Source organism: Nuphar pumila, chromosome 4 (assembly GCF_984573655.1).
Source record: "Nuphar pumila chromosome 4, dmNupPumi1.hap1.1, whole genome shotgun sequence".
Taxonomy (NCBI): Eukaryota; Viridiplantae; Streptophyta; class Magnoliopsida; order Nymphaeales; family Nymphaeaceae; genus Nuphar; species Nuphar pumila.
The window spans coordinates 17258039-17281794 of record NC_143252.1 but is presented as its reverse complement, the minus strand read 5'-3'; the positions used below and the strand labels follow the sequence as shown (position 1 = coordinate 17281794).

At 36.9% G+C, this 23756-nt stretch overlaps 1 protein-coding gene across 1 annotated transcript; it reads left to right on the top strand.

Annotated features, from left to right (window-relative positions):
* Positions 1 to 531: 531 nt before the first annotated feature.
* On the top strand, positions 532 to 23186 carry LOC149839530 (Galactosyltransferase family protein). The gene is made up of 8 exons (XM_090004885.1): positions 532 to 613; positions 1823 to 2641; positions 3404 to 3639; positions 3757 to 4035; positions 21364 to 21492; positions 22186 to 22365; positions 22447 to 22554; positions 22748 to 23186. The coding sequence occupies exons 2-8, from the start codon at positions 1924 to 1926 to the stop codon at positions 22952 to 22954; spliced, it is 1857 nt and encodes a 618-aa protein (XP_089861011.1). The 5' UTR covers positions 532 to 613; positions 1823 to 1923; the 3' UTR covers positions 22955 to 23186.
* Positions 23187 to 23756: the final 570 nt, after the last annotated feature.

The window sequence follows — 23756 nt, the reverse complement described above, 5'->3', positions numbered from 1 at the left end:
TGGAGTATGTTGCAGCCAAAAGACACCAATCATTCAAGCAAAACCGAGCTCCATCCAAAGAGCAATACAAAACCCTTTGTTAGGAGTAGGACTGGGAAACGAGACGAACAGCTTGTGGGTCGGCTTGGCTGGGCTTGTGAACAACATTGGATTTGACTATTAGATAGTAGTAGAGAGAAGAAAGTGGAAGAGAGAAACCAATTTTTTGGAGGTCATGTCTAAAACAGTTTAGGTTCGAGCCAAATAAAAAAGTGTCACATAGTTATCGTCTTTGTGATTTGAATTAAATTGCCATGCCTTAGAAGGGATTCTGTTCCGAGACAAAATGAGTCGAACCTATGTCGGATCTCCGACCAGCTTTGACCCCACTGTTTCTTCCAACTCCTCGTACGGTCAGTGAAGACCGCAGCCGACTTAGCCGGTTAGAGGTCCAATCTCTCTCTCTCTCTCTCTCCAGCCGCAAAGCGGTTTGTGAGTTCTTTCTTCTTCTCCAGGGTGCTCACTGAGAGAGAGAGAGAGATTTGTGTCATGGAAGAACGGCGTCGTCGATTCAGGGGATAGCCTTCTTTATCTTTCAAGAAGACGAAGAGGAGAGAGAGAGAGAGATAGAGAGGTCAGTATAATCCGAAAACATGCACATCTCTTAATGAAGAGCTAGGAAAACTCCACGGGTTCTTAACCTCTCCGAAATCTATTTCCATTAAGCTCAAGAGTGCCTTCGAAATGGACTCCAGTGTTGGTGGTGTTTTCCCAACTCATCGAGCTTTTCTGGGGAAGTGGGTGAATCTACTTATCCAGAAAAATGGGATAGATTGGGACTTTGTGCTTTATGATCCACAATGCTTTGTCTGAATGCATCTAAATTTTCCATATTAGTGGGTTGTTTGGATTCACCCACCAATGCTTGGATTCAGCCACTGATGCAGTATCTCTACATGTTCAATTTTTCTGAATGAGTGGATGTTGATTTAAATACCAAACACCCCGTAAGAGGGTCTAAAAGATACTCTTGGTATGGATTGGATGACAGAAAGCATTGGAAAATTGATTCCCATAAATAACTTGTGTACATACGCATGCATTTGTCTCTGTGCTAATTGTTCTCGTGATACCCTAAACAAGTTCCAAGTTTTTAAACTATAGATGGTGTCCTAGGAGGGGTTTGAATGGGTGATTTCAGTCTGTGTTACATGGGTACTTATATTTTGCTAATATTCTAGGTAAGCGTGCTACTTGGTTCCTGCCGCTCTTAGTAATGGGAACTTGCAACTATCATGAAAAGTGCTTCCCTACTTGTGTATTTTTCTAGGAATCCATATTTATAGCTTATCTTGTTTGCTGCTGCTGAGGATGATTGTATGGATCAGCCCATTATATGGAACTAGTGAAAGTGCTTAGATCAATTTTGGCTCATAGATACGGGGATTCGATCACTTTGAAACAAAATTGAAGTGTCTAAGCGTATTTAGCTACTCATGAAGCAATATGATACTGATTCAATGTGTAACCTGAGAAATGAGAATATCTACTTGCTTTGAAACGTAGACAATTAGCTGTTTTATGTACAATGCTTTACTTTTTTTCTGGCGTACACATACAAACCTATCATGTAAGTAATGGGAAAGATTTACAACCAATATTAAGAAGGCTTTGGTTCAGAATATCCTTATGGGGTTCTTGCTACTTGAGTGGTTTGTGAGCTGATATGTGTTGGATTCCCATGAGCTGGAATTATCATTTGAAGAATTCTTAAATTTTATTTAATGTCCGATTTCGTGATTTAGTTGTTAGGCTGATTTCATCTGTTTTTGATTTGTTGAAGAGGGTAAATTGGTTGCCAGGTCTGGCAGCATTGCAGCTAGTGGTCTGAAAGATACTGTATGTTACTACTACATAAACTCAGAAGCTTATCTAGAGATCGTTATGAGGATGAAGAAGTGGTCTGGCGGTACACTGATTGGCAGTTTGGCTATTATTTTAATATTACGTTATAGCCTTATGACAACCACTTCACAGCAAGGGACACCTCTGCAAGAAGAAAATCATATTGTTCAACCATCTCAGCCATCGAGACAATTTGACAAACCTCGTTATGTCAATGTCAAAGGGTTTGACACCCTATATTCTGCTAGAAATATCACTGAACAAGAATCACAGGTGAAGCTTGTGTGGGCCATGATGTATAAATTGATTTCTAGGTCTGACTCTTTATCTGGTACGTCTGAGGGGGTCAGAGAAGCTTCCATTGCTTGGAAAGAGCTGTTAGCCGCTATTGAAGAGGAGAAGACATATATGGTTGGTGAGAGCAATGGAACTATAAATAATACTAAGCAGAACTGCCCTTTCGCACTAAGTTCACAAAATGGAAGTTTTCTTGAGATTCCATGTGGGTTTATTCAAGATTCGTCCATTACAGTGGTTGGAATTCCAAATGATTATCCTGGAAGCTTTCAAATACAAATCATAGGTTCACATCTTCAAAGCAAGCAACAACCCTCCATCATTTTACACTACGACGTCCGATTACAAGGAGATGAACTGATCGAGGATCCAGTCATAGTGCAAAACACATGGAGTGAAGTTCACGGATGGGGCATAGAGGAAAGATGTCCAGTTCATGACCCTGCTTCTAATCTTACAGGTATATTTCTGCACGTTTTCTTTTGAATTTTTCTAGTATCTTGTGCTTTTTGTTGTATCCCGTGCATACTGATAAGAAAAGTAGGCATGCTATTTTCACAATTATGTTCAGACTTCAGATCCACAGTTTTGCTCGGTTCATCATTTATGGCTTTCACCTATGGTGTATGATAACAGAAAATTGGGCAAATTTGTTGTGGGTATTTAGCAATGCACTGAAGCATCTCTCATAGAACATATGTTGAGATTTGGAATTTGTACGCCTATAGGATTTATTTGACCCATGAAAAAAGAGTAGATGCTACGGTTTGGTTCCTTGGACCATTGACTTTTTAGTTTGTTCATTTTCTAGTCGTATTGGTCATTCAAGGAATTTATAATCCTCAAATGCTTCATTCATGATCCTTGTGGTACAACTATTATATGAAAGTCCTTTTTGTATTTCTGAGGCCAGCATTCAATAAATGAGAAATTGCACATTTTATGCTTGGTAAATGGACTTACATGGATAGAGATATTGGTTCCTTTTCCCCTTATGCACTCTCTTTGTTAGTCTTTGTTTCAGTTGTGATGTCAGACATGGAAGAATTTATTTTGCATTCTCTATTTTTTTCTTTTCCACTCATATTTTTTGGTTAGAATAAATAAAATTTTGATGAGATGACTTAATTCAAATTACTAATTTTTGAATATAAATAGCTAATGATGTGATTGATATACTTTAGCTATACTCCTGATCACCTTGGGTTTATCTTTAGCACAGTGGATGGACTTTACACTTGCAGTGAACAAGTGGGTGAAGTTGCCACAGAGAAGAACACAAGTTCAAAGCTGATGGGTGTAGCGAAGTTACTAAATTCCTCTAGAACGATTCCCGACAAAAGGATGAACTTTCCATTTATTGTAGGCTATCCTTTTACAGCAACTCTTTGGGTTGGTATGGAGGGATTCCACATGACTGTGAATGGGAAACTTGTTACATCTTTTGCTTATAGGGAGGTACTCAATTAGATTTTGTGTAATGGAAGCTATTGCCGATTTATGCTACAGTTGCATATATTGAACTTGAGTGGTCACTTCTTTTTCCTCCTTTTTTCTTTTTTAATGACAATGCAGAATTCTGAGCTGTGGTTGGTTAGCGGGATTAAGTTTGGAGGTGGTTTGAATATTCTCTCTGCACTTGCAAATGGGTTGCCTGTATTGGAAGTCTTGGATAGTGTAGCTGACTTGGATTACCTCAAGGCACCACCCGTCTCAATGAGAAGGATTTTGATGCTGGTTGGAATTTCTTCAAGTGCAAATAATTTTGAGCGCCGAATGGCAATAAGGAGGTCCTGGATGCAGTATGAAAGTATTCGCTCAGGCGAAGTGGCTGTACGTTTTTTTGTTGGATTGGTAAGTTATGTCTTTGCGCTGAAGTTGATACATATTGATATATCTTTTCTTTTATTGTTCATTATGTGCAATGAGATGTAACTAAGACTGGATGCTCTTGAAGAGGATGGGTGTTTATTGCGGAAGATGATCAACAATTACATCTGTTATAGCCATTTTAGACATTTATTATCTCCAAAATCTGCTTTGCTGAATGGTTTTATGATTGGAAACCCAATTTCCCTTATGTACACCTTTGTGAATATGGTGTATTATGAAAGGATGATGGATTTCAGTTTCCATGGCTTAATATAATAGAGACGCGGGTTAGTTAAAAGATACCATGTCCCAAGAATCCATATTTATCTGCCCCTAGCAATTCTCCTTTTAAGTTGTTTAGGCACTTCCATGTCATGCTATCCATCTATCACAAGCTCTTTGACATCTTAAAAGAAAATATTCTTATAGAGTGGAATTTTCTTGGAAAATAGTATGCTTAAGTGGGAAGGGGTTGCTGAGGAGGTGCAAATGCTTCAAAAAAAATCATGTGAAGTACTTTTCTGAAATTGTTGTGTAAATAAAAGGTGGATATTGTCTCTTATGTTGTGGCCCACAAGCACTCACAAATGCGCAACAATCAAGTCTACTAAGGACTTGAAAATAAATATCACTTGCACAAGCTCATGAGTTTCACACAGTGCACTAAGGCACACATAAAAATCTGAGTATTATTGAGAGGAATGAAGAAGAAAAGCTTGAGAACAAGCTTACATAATACGAGGGCTTCAGCCCTATTTTAATACATTAGAGAGAGGTTGATTAGCCGTTAGGCCAGCCTCCAATGACTCTAAATAGAGCCATTGAGCTATTCAAATTAAATTAAAAAAGGTAAAAAACAGAAAAGACAAAAAAATACAACAAAATAAAAATGGACAAAATACACACAAACCTATATACGAAATACATACATGTATATACTGTGAAGTGTATACGTATGTACAAATTCTAACACTACCCCTCAAACTTACGATTGCAATCACCGAAAGTTTGTCCAAAAGAAAATTGAATCTTGGCGAACACAAAGCCTTGGTAAAGAGGTCAGCAAGTTGATATTCTGATGTCACATAGGGAAGATCTATAGTCTTCTTTAGGTATTTTTTACGAACGAAGTGACAGCTCATTTCAATACGCTTAGTTTGCTCATGAAAAGTGTGATTTCGAGTTATGTATATGTAGCTCTTGTTATCACAACACAATCTGGTAGGATTCTGAAGATGCACTCCCATATCTGAAATAAGTTGCTTGAGCCATACGATCTCCATGGTAGTAGTGGTCATTGCTCTATACTCAGCTTCTATAGATGATAAGGATACTTTTTGCTGCTTTTTGCACTTTCATGAGATCAAAGATTCACCTAGAAATACATAAAATCCAATTGTTGAATGTTTGTTATTTGGATCCCCACCCCAATCAGCATCTGAGTAAGCAATAAGATCCAATGGGGAGGAAGATGATAGAAAAACTCCTTTATTGATGGTTCTTTTAATGTATTTGACGATTTGCATGACTGCACCCATATGAACTGATGTAGGAGCGTGCTGAAACTGGCTAGCCACGTGAATAACATGAGCTATATTAGGTCTTGTAATACTTAAGTAGATGAAAAAACTGGCTAGCCACATGAACATGGCTATTTACAAGTAGATGAAAAAACCAAATTGCCCCTAGTGGGCATTATAAAAGGTATTCATATATATATGTGAAATATATGTATATATATATAACATCCATATATTCCATATATTTTAATACCCGCCCTCAAACTGACGGTGAGATCACCGAGAGTTTGCTTAAGAGAAAGTAGAAGCGGGGTGATGGCAAGGCTTTGGTAAAAAAATGAGTGAGTTAATACTCAGAAGTGACATATGGTAGTTGAATGGTGCCTCGTAAAAGTTCATCTCGAACATAATGGCAGTCCATCTCGATGTGCTTTGTTCGTTCATGGAAGGTGTGATTACTAGTAGTATAGACGACACTTTTATTGTCGCAACACAACTTCGAAGGAATAAAGATAATGACACCTATACCTTTATGCATACTTCTTAACCAAACAAGTTCAGTTGTAGTTGTGGCCATCGCTCTATACTCAGCTTTCGTGAAAGATAAAGATACATTTTGTTGTTTCTTACATCTCCAAGAAATTAATGATTCTCCAAGAAAAATGCAATAACCTATGGTAGAAATACAATCATTGGGGTTACCACCCCAATTAGAATCAGTATAAACAATTAAATTAGGAGATGAAGAAGATAAGAATAGTTCTTTTGTTATGGATTTCTTTAAATATCTGATAATTCACATGACGACATCCATGTGAATAGTAGTAAGAGCATTTTGAATTTGACTTGCACTGTGAACGACATGAGCAATATCTGACCTGGTAATTGACAAATATGTTAGTGATCCAATCAATTAACGATAAGGAGTGAGATCTTCTAAAGGAGTTTCATCATCAGCTCTTATCTTGGCGTTGATTACTTCTGGAGTCTCCACTTTCTTTTCATCAGTTAAGTCAAACTTAACAATAATATCTGATGTAATCTTCATTTGAGAGAGAACATATTCCCGAGGAGAATATGTAACTTCAATCCCTAAAAAATACCTTAAAAATCTAGGGTCAGACATATCAAAATTGCTTTTAAGAATAATTATAATAAACTCTGCCCTTTTTATCATTATGAGTGATGATCATGTCATCAACATATAACAATAAAATAGTTATGTGATCACTTACATTCTTAACAAAAAGAGCAGTATTAGTATAACAAGAAGTAAAACCATTATCAAGAATAACTTTACTAAAGTGATCATACCAAGCTTTTGGAGCTTGTTTAAGACCATAAAGAGCTTTATTAGGTTTAAGAATTTTTTCTTTTTTAATCTCAAGACCCGGCGGAGGATCCATGTAGACTTCTTCACAAAGGTTCCTACTTAAAAAAATATTTTTGACCTCTAATTGATAGATAGACCATTGTTTAATAGATGCTAAGGCTATTAAAGTTATTACACTAGTCATCCTAGCAATTAGAGCAAAGGTTTTCTCGTAATTAATTCTATATTCTTGTATATACTCTTTAACAACTAACCTAACTTTGTATCTTTTTAATGACCCATCACTCTTAGTTTTGACTTTATAAACCCATCTACATCCAATAGCCTTTTTTCCTAAAGGAAGACCTACAATTGTCAAGTGTTAGCTTTGTTGAGTGCTTTTAATTCAAGTCTCATAGCATCAATCCAATATGGATGTTTCTTGGCTTCTTTAAAGTGGGAAGGCTCATTATAGAAATGGATTATCATAAGACAAGTTCTATAATTTGGGGAAAATGAATCATATGACAAATTTTTGAAGAGGTCTACTACTCCTAAAAGATCGCCTAGGTAGGGATTCTTCTACTTAGTCTTCTAAGGAAATGTTTTGAACTTTTGTGAATATATGTCAAAGACATTTTGATATCCATTTCCCTCTCACCGAGTATACACATTGATATCATTGGGATTCTCATTGTGAGAATCATTATTTTAATAAAGCAAATCATCATTTTGATGAGAATTGTCATTACAAACATTATTACAAATAGTATCATTAAAATCTTTAGACTCATTTCTAGGTAATAAGTCAAAGAGAAAAGAGTAATCAACCTCTTCCTTGGGTTTTTGAGATTCAAATCCATTTTGTTCTTTAAGAAAAGTCACATTTTTAGAAATATTAAGTTTGTTATTTTTAATATCATAACACCTATATCCTTTTTTATTTTCACCATAGCTAATAAAAGCACATTCAAAAGCTTTTGGTGAAAGTTTATCTTGTCCTTAAAAAAAATAAAGCATTTACAAACAAAAATTCTTAATCTTTTAAAATCCGAAGATATTTTGAATAATTTTTCAAAGAGACATTTTTTAATGATAAAGATGACATCCTGTTTATAAGATAAATTATGGAAAGTATGACTTTGGTCCAAAAGTTCTTTTGAACATTTTTATAAATAATAAGAGTTCTTATTGTTTAAATAAGATGCCTATGTTTTCTTTCGGTAAGACCATTTTTGTTGAGGAGTTTTAGGACAAAATCTTCCATGAATAATGCCATTTTGTTTGAGGTAGTTTTGAAATTCATTTGACATGTATTCACCTCCGAAATCTGATCTAAAAATGACAATATTGTTTTGAAATTGATTTTGAATAAGGATATGAAATTTTTTAAAAATAAAAAAAATATTGGATTTGTTTTTAATAAAATAAACCCAAGTGTATCTAGTGAAATAATCAATAAAGACAACATAATATGAATATCCTTCTTTAGACATAACAGGTGTCGGTCCCCCATTCATCCGAATGCACTAATTCAAATGGTCTCTTGGAAATAAAGTTGTTATGAGGGTAAGGAAGGGAATACATTTTTCCAAGAATACAATCATTGCATATAAATTTTTTTCATTACAATTTTTTTTCAAAAAAAAGAGAAAAAGATACAACTTAGAGACACTAGGATGACCAAGCCTTTTGTGCCACGTAACATCTTTAGATTGAACATGATTACAAAATGATTTGGATGGCAAAGGCAAAATATTCATTTAATATAGGTCTCCTCTTCTATGACCTTACCCAATCCGCTTCCCGGATAGATCTTGCACATAGCAATTAGTTGGTGAAAAAGAGACACTGCATCTAAAATCAGTTATTTAAGAAACGGAGAAAAGATTTAAGTTTTGGAATAATCCTAATGTTTGGAACATAAAATTCTTTGCCTTAAAATTTTTCAAGGTTTCCCATTCCTTTAACATCTAACGATGTTCCATCGGCCGTGGAAACGAATGATTTAAAAGAGTTGAGACTTGGTTTGTTTAAAAGAGATGCATTTGTAGTCATATAAAAGGAGGCACCCGAATCACGAATCTAAGAGGATATACCGGGAGTTGATGAGACCACGACACCGGAGGTGAATGGTGTGGAAGAGTTGATTCTCATGAATTATTGGAGAGTTTCCGTAAGTTAAGCAATTGCGTCCTTTATGTCTCCATCTCTTCTTGATTCTTTACTTGAATTGCTTGGACTATCTCCAATGGAAGCCACCTTTTTAAGCTTAGGACAATCGGGTCTAAGATGTCCCGGTTCATTACAATGGTGATAAACAAATTTTTTTCCTCCACCATTATTATTTTTCCAAACGTGAGGAGATTTATATGTCCTTATGTTATTTCTCGGTTTGGATACAACATGGACCTCATCAAAGTCTTTTTTAAGAGCCAAGCGAGTTTCTTCCTAGAATAATTCGGTAAGAATTTCACTAAGAGGAGTAGAAGCCCTATGAAGAAGGGATCCTCTTAGTTGTTCAAATTCGAGACGAAGCTCATGAATAAATTGAAAAAATCTTTCTCTCTCTATTTGCTCTTGCCTCATGATAATAACACTTCCTTCCCATTGTGGTTCAAGGAGAGCAAACTCATCCCAAAGAGACGATAGAGTACTATAATAGTCTCTAATACTCATATCCCCTTGCTTGGTTCCTTTTACCTTTTCTTATAAGAAAAAATGTCTAGCAAGATCCTTTTGAGTGTATATACCTTTCATGAAGAACCATGCTTTATTTGCTTTCTTAAATTTAGCTAGATTAACACAAATCTTGAGATTCACATTATTCATGAACCATGCAAATATTTTGGCGTGCTCACTTTCCCAATCTTCAACTTTGGATTTGTATTCTTCAATAGCTTTGGCTTTTTTTTTATCACCCAAAGCTTTTTCTTCATTCTCTTCCTTCTTGGTGAGCTTCAATTGTGGTTTTGGAACGGTTCCACACACACACGTGTGTATATATATATATATATATATATATATATATATATATATATATATATCCCCAAAGCTTCTTGCCTTTAAGGTTGTTTTCCATAGCGGCCACCCACATTCTATGGTTGGTCCCATTCAATTTGAATGAGAGGTCAATCTTTGTATCTTTGTCGGCCATTGCGGAAGAGTTGAAAAAAAAAACAAATGTGAAGCTTAATAACACTCAAAACATAAAAAAAGGAAGTCCCAAGAGTGCTCCAACACTTAGGGGCTTTGATACCATGTAATGAAATACAAGTATCAAAAAACAATGTCACAAAGTGACTACAAGAAGGCACAATCACATAAGCACAATGTCTCAAATGGATAAGATAAAATATGCCACAAAGGGCAAACACCAAATACACACAAGAGAGAAGTGAGAACTTGAAATAATAATGGATTTCTTATTGAAATGATTGAAAATGCATTAAGGAGAATAGGGGAGAAGTCCCCTTTATATATACACTACAAGAGGGGCCAAGGGAAGCTCCCAAAAGAGTCATTGGGGAGAGTGTTAAGACGTTGTATTCATTTATTATATTGTTTCAGGTTTGGATCAGATGTGGATCCAAGATCCAAACACGCTATGTAATTAACTTGTATTATTAAGGGTTGTTTAGTCCTTTGTATTATAGCCCTAACTAGACTGTAATATGAATTAAAGAGTAATACACGTTAGAACTGCTGCTGCAGCCTTTGTTTTTCTGGCCAATCTGTATCTTTAAGTTTCTCTCATCCTCATGCAGCCATCAGCCACTGCAGATCTGATTGTGCAGATCCAATTCCTTGATGTTCTAACGTGGTATCAGAGCTGCGAACGTGACTCAGAGTGATCAAACGTACATATATCCTATCACTGGAGCTCTTCCATCCTCTTTTCAGACCTGTAACGTGGTTCTATCTTATTGGGTCGTTAGTTTCTGACTCGTGAATCTGCGTTCTTCCTTTACTTTATTTATTCTACCTTATTGGGTCGTTGTTTCTTGTGTCAAAAATTTGGTTCTTGGGTCATTATTTTTTGTATCGTGAATCTGGCCGTTATTTTCTTTGTTGTGAACTTGGTTTCTTCTTTATTTATGTTCCCTGTGTTGCTGTCGTGAATCTGCTTACTCTCTATGTCGTAAATCTAATTCTTGATTAACCTTTCTTGTGTCATAAAATTGATCTGTATCGTAAACCTCCTTTATTCTTGTGTCGATATTTTCATCTGAAATAATAATCTCCTTTTGCTAAACATAATTTCTGCCCATCATATTCCTTTTTTTTGTTTACATCCATTTATTTCTCATGGATATTAATGTCTTATAATCCATGTTGTATTCTAGTTTCATGCCCCAACTTGTTTTATAAAAGTTGAACAACAATATTTTTTTGACTTGGAAAAGGCAAATTATCCCTTTTATTAAAAGTCATGATCAGTCTCGTCATCTTGATAGTTCAGTTAAAATGTTGTTTGAGTTTATCATGCAGGAGCAGAGAGATGACAAAGGAGCAGTGAATGTGGTATATACCAGGAATTCTGAATATGTGTCAAGGGTAAAAAAGGATCAAGCAGTCGTAGCCTATCTAACGTCTATCCTGTCACAAGAAGTTCTCGTTGGAATCCCGAATGACTGTATAGCTAAAAAACTATGAGACAGTATAGTCAAGACATACTCTCAAATTTCAGAATCTAGAGTTATGTATCTAAAGAAAGTTTCAAAGCCTCAAGAATGAATCTTCAACCATTGTAGAATATTTGAACAAAGTAAAAGAAATCACTGATCAGTTAGCTTTGGTTGGGGAGACTGTTTCTGATCGTGACAAAGTCCAACAAACACTTGTTGGCCTGGGACACGAATATCATGTTATCTCTACTACGTTGCAGTGCTTTCCTATTCTTCGATCATTCGAAGACCTCAGGCCGCGATTACTTCAGTTTGAGATGAATCTCAAGCAGGCCATAGGAGATTCTGGGTTGTCACATGACTCTCATGAGGTGTTATTTATGGGGGCAAATAGAGGAAGATGAGGCTACCGAGGAGGCTGTGGTCGTGGAAGAGCTGGGAATCAAGAAAGCAGGGGTATTTTACTTCTTCCTAATGCTCCAAATACAAACAGTGTTAACATTGGGGGCAAACGAGTCCTAGTTTGCTTTATATGCAGAAAGCCTGGGCATGTGAAAGCTAATTACTATCACAAAGATAATCCAAATTATAATGCCGAGGATAACTCTACTTATCATAAAGGGCACACAATTAGACAAAATATAAACTAGTCACATTCCTGGAGGAGAGAAAAACGTGGGTGATTTGAATGCGTTGCTTGTTACAATAAACTCTCTAAATTTGAAGCAGGATGATCAAGGAGTTTGGTATGTTGATTCTGAAGCAGTTAGTCACATCACTGAGATGCAGGTAAACTTTCTAGACCAATTAGATATTTTAGGAAGGGCAATGTTGTCACGGGAGATGGTGTTAAACACCCCATCACATATGTTGGAAATGTCTTTGTTCTCTCTTCTGAGTCTAAATTTATTAAACTTTTTGACGTTCTTTGTGCACCCAATATCAAGAAAAACCTTGTTTCTGTTTTCAAACTTGATGATGCTAATTATTGCATTATTTTCACTCCTATGTATGTGAAAGATCTTCGCATGAAAACAACATACGCTAAAGGAGAGCGATGTGGGAATATATACATCTTCAAGGAAAATCCAATGCAGAAATGTCCTTCATCCTCAACATCGGTTCCTGAGAAGTCCTTTGCTTACAGTGTCAGTCTTGTTAATAATGCCAATCTTTGGCATAGTAGGTTGGGTCATTGTAGTCACAAATTTATTGAACACCTTGTCTCTAGCAAGTTGATTTCATAGATAAGTTTAAGTCATGATTTAAATAAGACATTATGTTCCAGTTGTCAAGTTTGCAAAAGTCATGTAATTTCTTTTCATTCCATAAGTGAAAGAGCTTCGAAACCTTTTGAGATTGGGCATTCTGATGTTTGAGGTCATGCTCCAGAAAACTTTTTTTTCTAGAAGTAGATATTATGTTATATTTGTTGATTATTATTCTCACTAGTGGATATTTTTCATTAAATAAAAGTCTAAAGTTTTTGATATTTTTCACAAGTTTCATGCCTATCAAAAATCAGTTTTCCTCAACTGTTCGTAATTTCCAAAGTGATGGGGGTGGGGAGTATGTCTCTAATGATTTCATTGAATTTCTGTAACTATATATAATTGTTCAAATGGTGGCTTGTCCTCACACCCCTCAAAAAAATGGGCTTGCAGAGCGAAAACATCACGATGTTGTAGAAAGTATCCTTATTAAAATGTAAATATTTAATATATATATTATATATATAATAATAAAATAATAATATAATATATATTTATTTTATTTTTCTTTTTTCTTTTTCTTTTGTAGTTCATTTTGAACTACATAGTCAATATCTAATTAGATCTTAACTAATTAGATAGTCGTAGGACCTAGTCCAACGGCTAGAAATAGAGCCGTTGGACTAGGTCCAATGACTCTTTTGGAATCTCTTTTCTCTCTTGTATAAATAGGGGTGATCCCCTCCTTTGTATTTCAATGCTTCTTAAGCATTTCTTATGAGAAATAAAATATTATTATTTCTAAGTGTGTTCTTCCATTTATACCCTTTTATGGGTTATGCTTGTAGTGTCTTCAATAAACACCCTTTGTGAGCTTTTCGTGCTTTTATGGAAGACCATCATTTCATTACATGGTATTAGAGCCTTGAAGATTTTATATCTTAGAGATTTTTTACCTCGTTTTCTGTGCCTCCTTTGCAAAGAGTGATTCATTCTCGTGTTCATGGTTCAAGTGATACTCTTTGAAGAAGGAAAGCGCTTGGAGGAAGATTGACTACAAAAATTTGTGTTTGTGCTTATTCTCCTCCTCTCTTATCTCTCTTTTTTCTTTATTTTTCTCCCACATATCTTTTCTTCACCATCATGCACATGAAATTAAATGACACCAGTTATGTAATATGGGCTTCGATCATGAAGCACCACATTTGGGGAAAAAGGTTGTAGGGTATAATGGATGGTTCCGATTCAGAACCTAAACTAGTTCTCACAAAAATTGAGAATGACAAAGAAGTTTCTCTCACGAAAAGAGAGAAGAATAAGGCCTTGGCTACTTATGAGAAAAATGTAATGAGTGGAGGATAGGCACGTAAAAATTATGTCATGACTAATTAATATCGTAGACATTAAAAAATGTTCTAGCTTTTTCAAGTTTGAACATACCGATAAAGCTTGGGAATACCTTAGAAATATGTATTCCCTTAAAGATATTGCACATGTGTGCAATTTGCAAGACAAAGTTCAGACGATGACTCAAAAAGGCAAAACTATTAGAGAATACTACAATGAGTTATCCGAACGTTGGGAAGAATTGACTCTTCTTGAGCCCAAATGACATTGTGCTGAAGATCACTCCTTTACAACAGTGAGTATCGGCAGTGGCAATGGCAACCATCCATTAGCCATATATATATTTATTTTGAAAGTCAAGTTGGGGCTGCTGCAGACCCCATTGAGACAACATGTATTGTTGTTATGGTCTGCAACACCCATCAGACATAATACATATTTTTTTTTAATGGTCAGCTGGGTTGCGGCAGACCTCATCGGGACGGTAGGTGGTGCTATTCGGGTTTGCAGCACCCATCCCAACATATTTTTTTTGAAAAGTAAGCTGGGGCTGCGATAGAACCCATTGAGATTTGGGTCTGCAACACCCAGCCAAATATATATTGTTTTTGAAAAGCAAGTTGGGTTGTGGCAGAACCCTACTGTTCGGGTCCACAATGCCCAACCAATATATATATTTTTAAAAGGCAAGCTGGGTTGCAGCAGAACCCTGCTGGTTGGGTTTGCAGTGCCCAACACAATATATATATATATATATATATATATATATATATATATATATATATATATATATATATATATATATATATATATATATATATATATATATTGGCAAGCTGGGTTGCGGCAAAACCCATTGAGACAACTATACCTTGGTTTTGTCAAGGAAGAGGATGGGATGATAAACAAAACTTTGATGGACAGGTTGTTAACAACCACCCCTCGAGCAAATGACTCAGTATCCCCAATCATCGAAGTTAGGGGATGGGGCTACCAAACATTATCTTAAGTGGTAGATCTCATGTACTTTTGCAGAAATTGGATGCATCCCTTGCCACAAATGTCTCTGAGGAATTCTCTCTCAGTCATTGGCCATCTGTTTAGTAACAGACTCATGTAGCTATTTGAGGTATCAAAAATACATAGCATAACAAACCCCCAGACAATCTCAGTTGTTTCTACGTTTCTCCTGTGCGTACCCTCAGGACAACTAATATCGAAACAAAACTATCTTGTTCACTTTACTTATATTGAATTGTATATCCTGTATAAAATAAAGCATGTGTTAGTTTTGTTCTAAATTGTTATACTTGTGTATCTACCAGTTTTTCATAAAACTGACTCATCTTATGGGTACATGTGATGACTAGGTCAGTATAGCAAGCGATGGCATGATGGCGTAATGATATCAAGATGAGACTCTTTCCCTGACGTTTTGCTCCTGCAGACATCTTTTGTAATTTGGTAAAAGGGTTTCTTTGAAATTCCACTTTTCGTATAAACTTTAAAACCTCGTTTTGAATCTATTTGGTTTCAATGAATGTACAGAGTTACGAATCCTGAGCATAGGTACTTCTAATGAAACAAGTGAGCTAAAGAATATAGATAAGATTTCATGCAATAATTTAGAGAAATGCAATGATGATAATTACATAATTCAATTTAAGCATTCATGCAACATGGAACAATTTCTAAACATGAAGAATCATTTAAGCAATAGCAGAGATTACAATTTAAGTAAAGCATTAGAGATTAAACATCATGCATCCACCAACATGTAACAATTAAGGGAACAGATAACATATGCATGTTCTAATGCATAACAGGAATATGCATGATTTATGTGCAATGCATGAACACTTTATTATCTTTCCTTAAGGTTTTCTTTTTCCATATGCATGCCCTATTAAATGCATACAATTTAAGTTCCTCTTTTTAATTTTCGTTGTCTGCGGGTACAATTTCCTCGAGATCAAGTTAGGTTCCCAAGGTAGCTTAACACACAATTTGTATTTTATGATTGAGTTCCAAACTTAACTCTCGATCGAATCACCTTCGGAACATTAGACCTCCACATCTAATGTCGAGGACACTAGGGACACTCTACGCCCACAAGTGCCACTTTCTTGGCATACCAAAACAATAGCTGTGTTGAACACACCACCCCCAGATAAAGTGGCGGACTCTCCCTAAAACCGTGGTCAGGAGAAAGAACCTCAATATCGAGTTCAGGGGTCAAAGTAAAACACACAGAGTTTTTGTATCCTCGTGTTCCTCCAAAACCGAATCTCTAAGATTCTCATTCTTCCGACGGGAGATATCAGAACGTATATTACATTGTTCTTATTCATTAACTTTTTATTAAAAGCCAATTATTGAGTTTTGCAATTCAGCATGCAGAAACAAGGCAAAAGCTCGCATCTACCCCTGTGAGAACCATCACGGGACTCTCACCCGTGAAAACACATAGAACAGTGCAATAAAAATAAATGTGATTTTTGCGATGCATTTAAACAATTAAAGAAAGTGCAAACCAAAGCTTAAGACTCTTCAGGCCTGTGATGATTCATTTAGACCATCGATGCATCATACGCAGAAACCATAACAACTTACAGTGTATGCAATGATGTCAACATGCTTCTAAATGCATATTTATATATGTCAATTTAACCATGTGCATGATATGTCACATTCATATGCATGTGTTCACCATTCAAGTGCATGTGCCTTTACGAAATCATTCCACATACATGCATTTACTAATGAATCATCTCAATTGGGACAAGTGAACAACTCATGCATTTATGTACATGCGAAACACACATCAATGCATGTATGCACATGCATTTAAAACAAACTTCAGATGCTTAAGCACATCACATCAAGTCAAAGCATATACATAATTCCAAATCTTGACATGTCTCAAGAACCAAAATACATGCACACCACACCTTCTTAAAATTTATATGCACATTTAGAAATGCAAACATGTATCATGTGTATGCCACAAAAATATTTATAAGCATGTCTTTGATTTGATTCGCATATTCATGTCAAATGCATGATTTCATTTAGTATTTGTATGCATGCTTTCCTGCAATACCCGCTGAAAATAACTATGTGAACACCCATGTAACCATTCACATGTAGACACACTTCAATACCTTGTAGACTTATGCGTAAGAAAACAGCCAGATATTAACATTTTTAACTCAGCATAATATGTGTTGTACATGAATAAGACACATATTCACATCCTTGACTAAACCCAAGTTCATAACATAGCCAACCACAACCACATTCTAAAAATAATAATTAGAGGTTTATCCACAACCTGTAATTCAGGTTTTATAATCATAACTAGAAAATTATCATATTTACATTCAAAGTCCTAGATTTTACCTATTTAAGAAAAAACTTAGATTCATTTGACAAGATCCCATATTTAAATCGTGTTAACAAAAATACATATTTATAATTTGAATCTCATATTTAAATCGTTGACAAAAATCCCGATTTATTCAATTTAAATCTCAGATTTAAATAAATCTTGAACTTAATTAAATTCATATTTAACCAATTAAATAAAAACTCAGATTTTTATTTAATTTAAAACCATATTTAATTAATCAAGAAAAAACTTTGATTTTGTTAAATCTAAGACCGGATTTAATTAAGTAAGATAAACTCAGATTTAATCAAATCTAATACTAGATTTTTAAAACTTAGATTTCCTTAAATCTAAATCTAGATTTCATAAATTTTTATTATGAAAGGGACTCCCAATCGCATAGGCTGAAACAGTCTTTTTTTTTAAATAGTCTGAGATCCAAAGTGAACCATTCACAAACCAACCCTTAGTTCAGTCAAGATCAATTGCTAACCTGTCAAACTGATCCCTTTGATCTTAATCAATCCAAACCTAAATTTAGGTTCAATCAACCATGAACCCTCAAAACCTATTTGAGGTTCAGTCCAACTTGAACCCTCAAAACTGATTTTTGTTCAGCCCAAGAAAACAAAACACTAACCCTCAAACAAGTGGAACGTATTAGATTAGAACTTTGGTACTTGAGCCACCAAAGAAAATCTATGCGTAATCAAGAAATGCTTGCCATGATCTCTAATTACGAGATTGCAAATATGTGAAGCAATAATTACATCAAGACTTTGGAGAATGATAAATCCTAATCCTTGAATAACTTTGCAATAATGATAAAATATCAGCAGGAATGGTGGTTACACAATCACATGATGCAGAGTTTGCTCAACACTTAAAGTCATTTACCATACGAGTCTCTAGTAGGATTGCAAACATATCAGATATGGGTTATCGTCATGCGTGACCTAATATTGTATTGGTTTTATCAAGTTGGATCTGATTCTGGATCCAGCTACATCGAGTTCTAAACTCATATTTGATCAGAACTTTTACGGTATAAAACAAGCAAATCTCCATTTTCTTTTCCTTCTTGCACCCAAAAATAAAAAAGTAATTGGATCACGTTACTCATGATTCTTGCCCAAATCTGATGACAAATGGTTATCCATTCCCAGATCCATATATGATTAGAACCAACCACATATTATTATCAATTCTCCTTAGGATTTGAACATGAATTAAATGTACCCGACAATGCAGACCTGAAACAGTTTGGTCCTACCAGTCCCAAGACAAAGAGTAACAACTAAGTTTACATTAGCCAAGTCTCTGGTGTTGAGAATAGACATACATAGAAGTCGGTTATCATTGAAAGCAACTCTAAATCATGCTTTTATCACCAAATAAAAACTCTGCTTTTGTAAAAAAAAAACCATACACAGAATTTTTATATGTAAAGGACCGAAAACACCCATATAAAAGAGGATATATGGATCCTCATCCATGTGATCTAGAGTGAACACATAGTTTCACTCTTTAACCATGGATTTGCACTAAATATTGCATGGAAATCAAATCGATATTCGATTTCTCGCATGAATCAGAAGAAAGAACCCATACCTTAGAGTTCGATGCTTGGAGGGAAAAGCACATGGATGCCGATGGCGAGGAACGACTCAATCAGGGGTCGTCGGAGGTGTCTGCCGAACATAGGGGGAAAATCACAGCAGGGAAAAGACTAAAAGAAAGGAAGAGAGGAGAACATGGAGGCTGCGTGTGCGGGTTCGGTCACCAGGCGAGCCCGGACCTGCTATCCAACCCCACCATTGGGTTTTGAACTTGCAACGCCCCAGAACAGGGTGATGAGCACCCACTGCTCTTGCCGGACTAACGGAGCCCCCATTTGCCGTCACAGAGACCAACATATGTCGCCGCAGCCACTGCTGTGCACTGTGCTGCAGTTGTGCGCATCATGCACGCAACCGCAACCACAATTACTGCAACTGCACGAACCATGTGCCTCAACGACGCACGGGGTGTCGCAGCTGTAGCGCACCACGTACCATGAGGATCAATAAAAAACTATGGTCCCCTCCATTGGCTTCACCAAAAAAAAGGAAATCAGGCAGGGGTATCGCACCTACCTATTGGCCGAGACAGAGGGGAAAAGGTCGATAGGGGAGGGCCATCGACCACCTGCCGCCCCCCTGACGGTCATAGGAAAGGTGGAAAGGGCGGCAGGGGTGCCGCCGGCCACCTGCCGACCCTCGGAAAGCCCCAAATGGAAAAAGGGGAAAGGGGGAAGGCACGGCAGGGGCCTCCGGCCTCCCGGCGTACACAAAGAGAGGGAAAAAGGGAGACACGGCAGGTGGCCGCCAGCCCCCTGTCGGCCTCCTGGCAATACAGAGAGAGCACAGAGGGAGAGAGGAAAGAGAGGCATTGCGGGTGGCCGCCGGCCTCCCAGCAACACCCAGAGAGAGAGAGAGAGAGACGACATACCTGGAAGGGGTCCAACGTCGCTGCCGCTGCCGCACGCATGGAGCAAGAATGAGGGAAGAGGAAAAGGCTGCGAGGTGCGGGCCTTCCCTCCCCTTGCGATGGTTTTAAAGAGGAAACGCGACGAAGGCGGAGCCGCTACGGGGAAGAAGAAAAGGGTATGAAGGGGGGGAGAGATTCGGGAAACCCTCATAGGGTTTCCCTTTTCAATCGAGAGGGAAAGGGAAAAGCGGCGCAGAGGGTTTAAAAGACCGTCGCATTCGTATAACCCTAATGGGTATTATGGATCTGGGTCGAATTTGGATCCGACCCGGGTCCGAGTTTTTTTGAAAAACATGGGTTTTACACCCTCTTGTTGTATAAATGGGGGGTTTTGCCCCACTATAATGCAAGGCTTTTGAGAGCCTTTTCAATAAGAAGTTTATTTATATTTTTAAGTTCTCTCTCTCATACTGTGTGTTTGTCACTTGCCACTTTGTGGCCTATTGTATTTTTCCCATTAGTGGCCTCTTATTTGTATGCTTGTGTATCTCTTATAGTCATTTTTGACACTGTTCTTTGCCTAGTGTTTCATTACACTCTCAGCATAGATAATGCACGCCATGAGTGAGTGACAATATGATCAGTTTCTCTAGGTTATTTAGAGGCTTTCATAGGTGATGCTTCATTAGATTGATTTAAGTTCATAATATTAAAGGCCATCTCATGTTGTCATCATCAATTCATTCACTGAGCTTTGCCCTAGAATTGTCAAGAGGGTGTGGATGAGAATCTCAATTCACCCATGTCAGTAACACCGATGTGATCTTTCATTACAAGGAATTCTTTCAATATCTTAGATGAGTTACTCATTTGATTTTCTGTTGCGGATTTCAGACTGATTATGTCTCTTATTTAATTCGCATGATTTGCCTCATCCCTCTCAAGGGGCCAATGAGATTTTGACTAGCAAGCTGACTTACAGATGACATAGCTTCTGCTTTAATGTTGTAGGAATCTATAATTCACTCAATTTGGTCTCCTTTGAGGTGTATTACTCTAAGGAGGATTTATAACATTTAATTGGTTTGGTTTATCTAGTTTTCACAAAATTTTTTTAGCAGCACAATTGTTACTGTTGGCAACTGCAACTCTTTTTCCCTTCCTTTTTTGTTCAATTCTTCTAGTTCTTTTGCTATTCTATTGTCTTCTTTTAAATGCTGGTCTTCTAAAAGTCGGTACTTTCTGCAAGCTGACACATTTTTTATGTATAAAAGGCAGCCGTATATTGCAAAAACTTATTTCTTTTTATGCTTTCTTGTCCTATGGTTCATTAGCAGGTTTCTGCCTCTGTAGCTTTTAGCAAACTGAATTTTGGTATTGTTCATCTCATTGGAAGTGCATTTGACATGTTATAATATTTGCAAATTTGCAGCACAAGAACTTGCAAGTCAATTTAGAGCTCTGGAACGAAGCTAACACTTATGGGGACATTCAGATCATGCCTTTTGTTGACTACTACAACTTGATCACTTTGAAGACAATTGCCATATGCATCCTTGGGGTACAATCATTGAGTTCTTCTAGCTTCAATTACTAGTTACACTCGTTGAGCTTCTTCTAGATTCAATTACTAAAACTTCCAATTATTTGAAAATGAATCAGTTTAGCCAGGCACTAATGTTCTTAATGAAAATTTTGTTTAGAATACTCTTTCAGATCAAGGCTATACACTAAGCTGAGCCAAACTTGAGCCCGTGAAGTTTGACCTTAGGAAATACAACTTTACTAGGCTTGAGCTTAGTTGAGGCTCCGGCCATTATCGTCCAATATAAAGGTTAGATTATTTCTGCATACCGATCCTTTGGACATGTTCCTCTGCTGGTCTCATTTTGCACAATCTCCATGGCCACCCATTGGGTAGTTGACTCCATCACTAGAGTATCTCTTGTATTAGAAGCCTCCTGTGGACTACACCTGCTCTCCTCCATCTCTTACAGTATCCTTGAAGTTATGATCATCAATGTGACTGATTTAGCTATCTGAAACCAAAAACAGTTTGTCCATTTTTTTCCACCTGTTGGATAATGTTGTATTATCTAGGTACTTGCATTGTGGATAAGGTGTGGCAAACAGTCACTCTATTACCCCTTTTTCAGTTTTCCATGGAATTTCTTATGTATATGTCAGTCTTTATGTTGGATGATGGGATAATGTCTGATCATTTTTATTGATCTCTGTTTTCCAATGATTGTAGGTCAAAATTCTTCCAGCAAAATATATAATGAAAACAGATGATGATGCTTTTGTTAGGATCGATAAGGTTCTTGCCAGTTTCAAAGAGAAGAAGATCTCTCATGGTCTTTTGTATGGTCGGATAGCCTTTGATTCACAACCACACCGAGATCGAGATAGCAAGTGGTACATTAGTATGGAGGTATCAGCAGTCCTTATTCTGAATCAAATAGCAAATGCATGTTGGTGACTTTTTTTTACAATTGGATATTCTGTCGTACAGGAATGGCCACATGAATCATATCCTCCATGGGCACATGGTCCAGGGTATGTTATCTCCCGTGACATTGCAAAATTTGTTGTTCAAGGTCACCGAGAGCAAAAACTTCAGGTATGTTCTGGGTTCTGTTTTTTGTTCCTTCTTTTATGTATCACAGTTGGTACAGACATTTCATGCTTAATTGGGCACCCATTTTTCTTTCTTCCTGCACCGTGATAGATTGAGTGGTTAAAAATGGCACCAATCTTGTGCAAGAAATATGGAGCCAGCTTGGGCAAATTTGACTAACAGAATTCTTTGGCAGCTCTTTAAACTTGAAGATGTTGCAATGGGCATATGGATTGAACAGTTCAAGAAAAGTGGTCAAGAAATACACTACATCAGTGATGATCGATTTCACAATGCCGGATGTGAGTCTGATTATGTTCTTGCTCATTATCAAGGACCCAGGCTGATGTTGTGCCTATGGCAAAAGCTGCAGCACGAGCATGAATCAATATGCTGTGAGTGATTCTCTGTATGTTTCTTGTATGCTGGACATCACTAATCAATGTTGGTTGCCTTTTGGGGAAGAAAGTTATAATGGTTATTTAATTTTTTCTTTTTTGAAAAAAAAAACTGCCATCTATTTATTGAACATCCTGCAGAATTCCGAGATTTGAATCCGTGGAGTGAGAGCTCGTTGTGTCTTATCCTTTTTTATTTTCTCTGCATCCCTGCACCATCTAACAATTTTATATTTGTACATTTAACTCTCCAGTGATTTCCCTAGTTGAGAATGATTTACATGCATTTTAATTTTGAATGGCTCGCGATTTGGCTCCGTCAGAGCTTGATGGTCTCTTTGTGGTTGGTGTTGAATCTTGATTGAAGATATAGATACGTGTGATTGACTGTTCCCCTTATCCTGTTGTCTTCTTTCCCCCCTTTGGCACTGTGCCATTGTGGTCTTCATGCAGTGAATTGCCGATTTGATGTTAAAGAATTGCAGAACTCAGCGCCCGTTTGTTTCATGGGAAAACACCCTTTTTCCACGGACGTGAAACACACGGGAAAGCGGTCGGCCCATGTGTTCCCAGGAGGCTTGACCTTGGGTGGGTTCCAGTGCTGGGGAAGCCCTTTCCTCCGGGAAATGGCATGAATGGCTCTTTTTCATGCTGAATGCCCTTTCCACATGAAAGGGCTTTCCCACAGGTCCTGTGAAACAAACAGGCAAGGATTTCTGTAGTCTTGTTAACACAAACACCACTCTCCCTCATGGCTTTATATATTATTAAGGATGGATTTACGAGTAGGTGGAAGGATGTCAAAAT

Coding starts and splice junctions, on each gene's coding strand:
- LOC149839530 (XM_090004885.1), top strand. CDS start 1,924: ATGAGGATGAAGAAGTGGTCTGGCGGTACACTGATTGGCAGTTTGGCT. Junction 2,642..3,403: donor CCCTGCTTCTAATCTTACAG/GTATATTTCTGC, acceptor TCTTTAGCACAG/TGGATGGACTTTACACTTGC. Junction 22,366..22,446: donor AGTGGTACATTAGTATGGAG/GTATCAGCAGTC, acceptor TCTGTCGTACAG/GAATGGCCACATGAATCATA.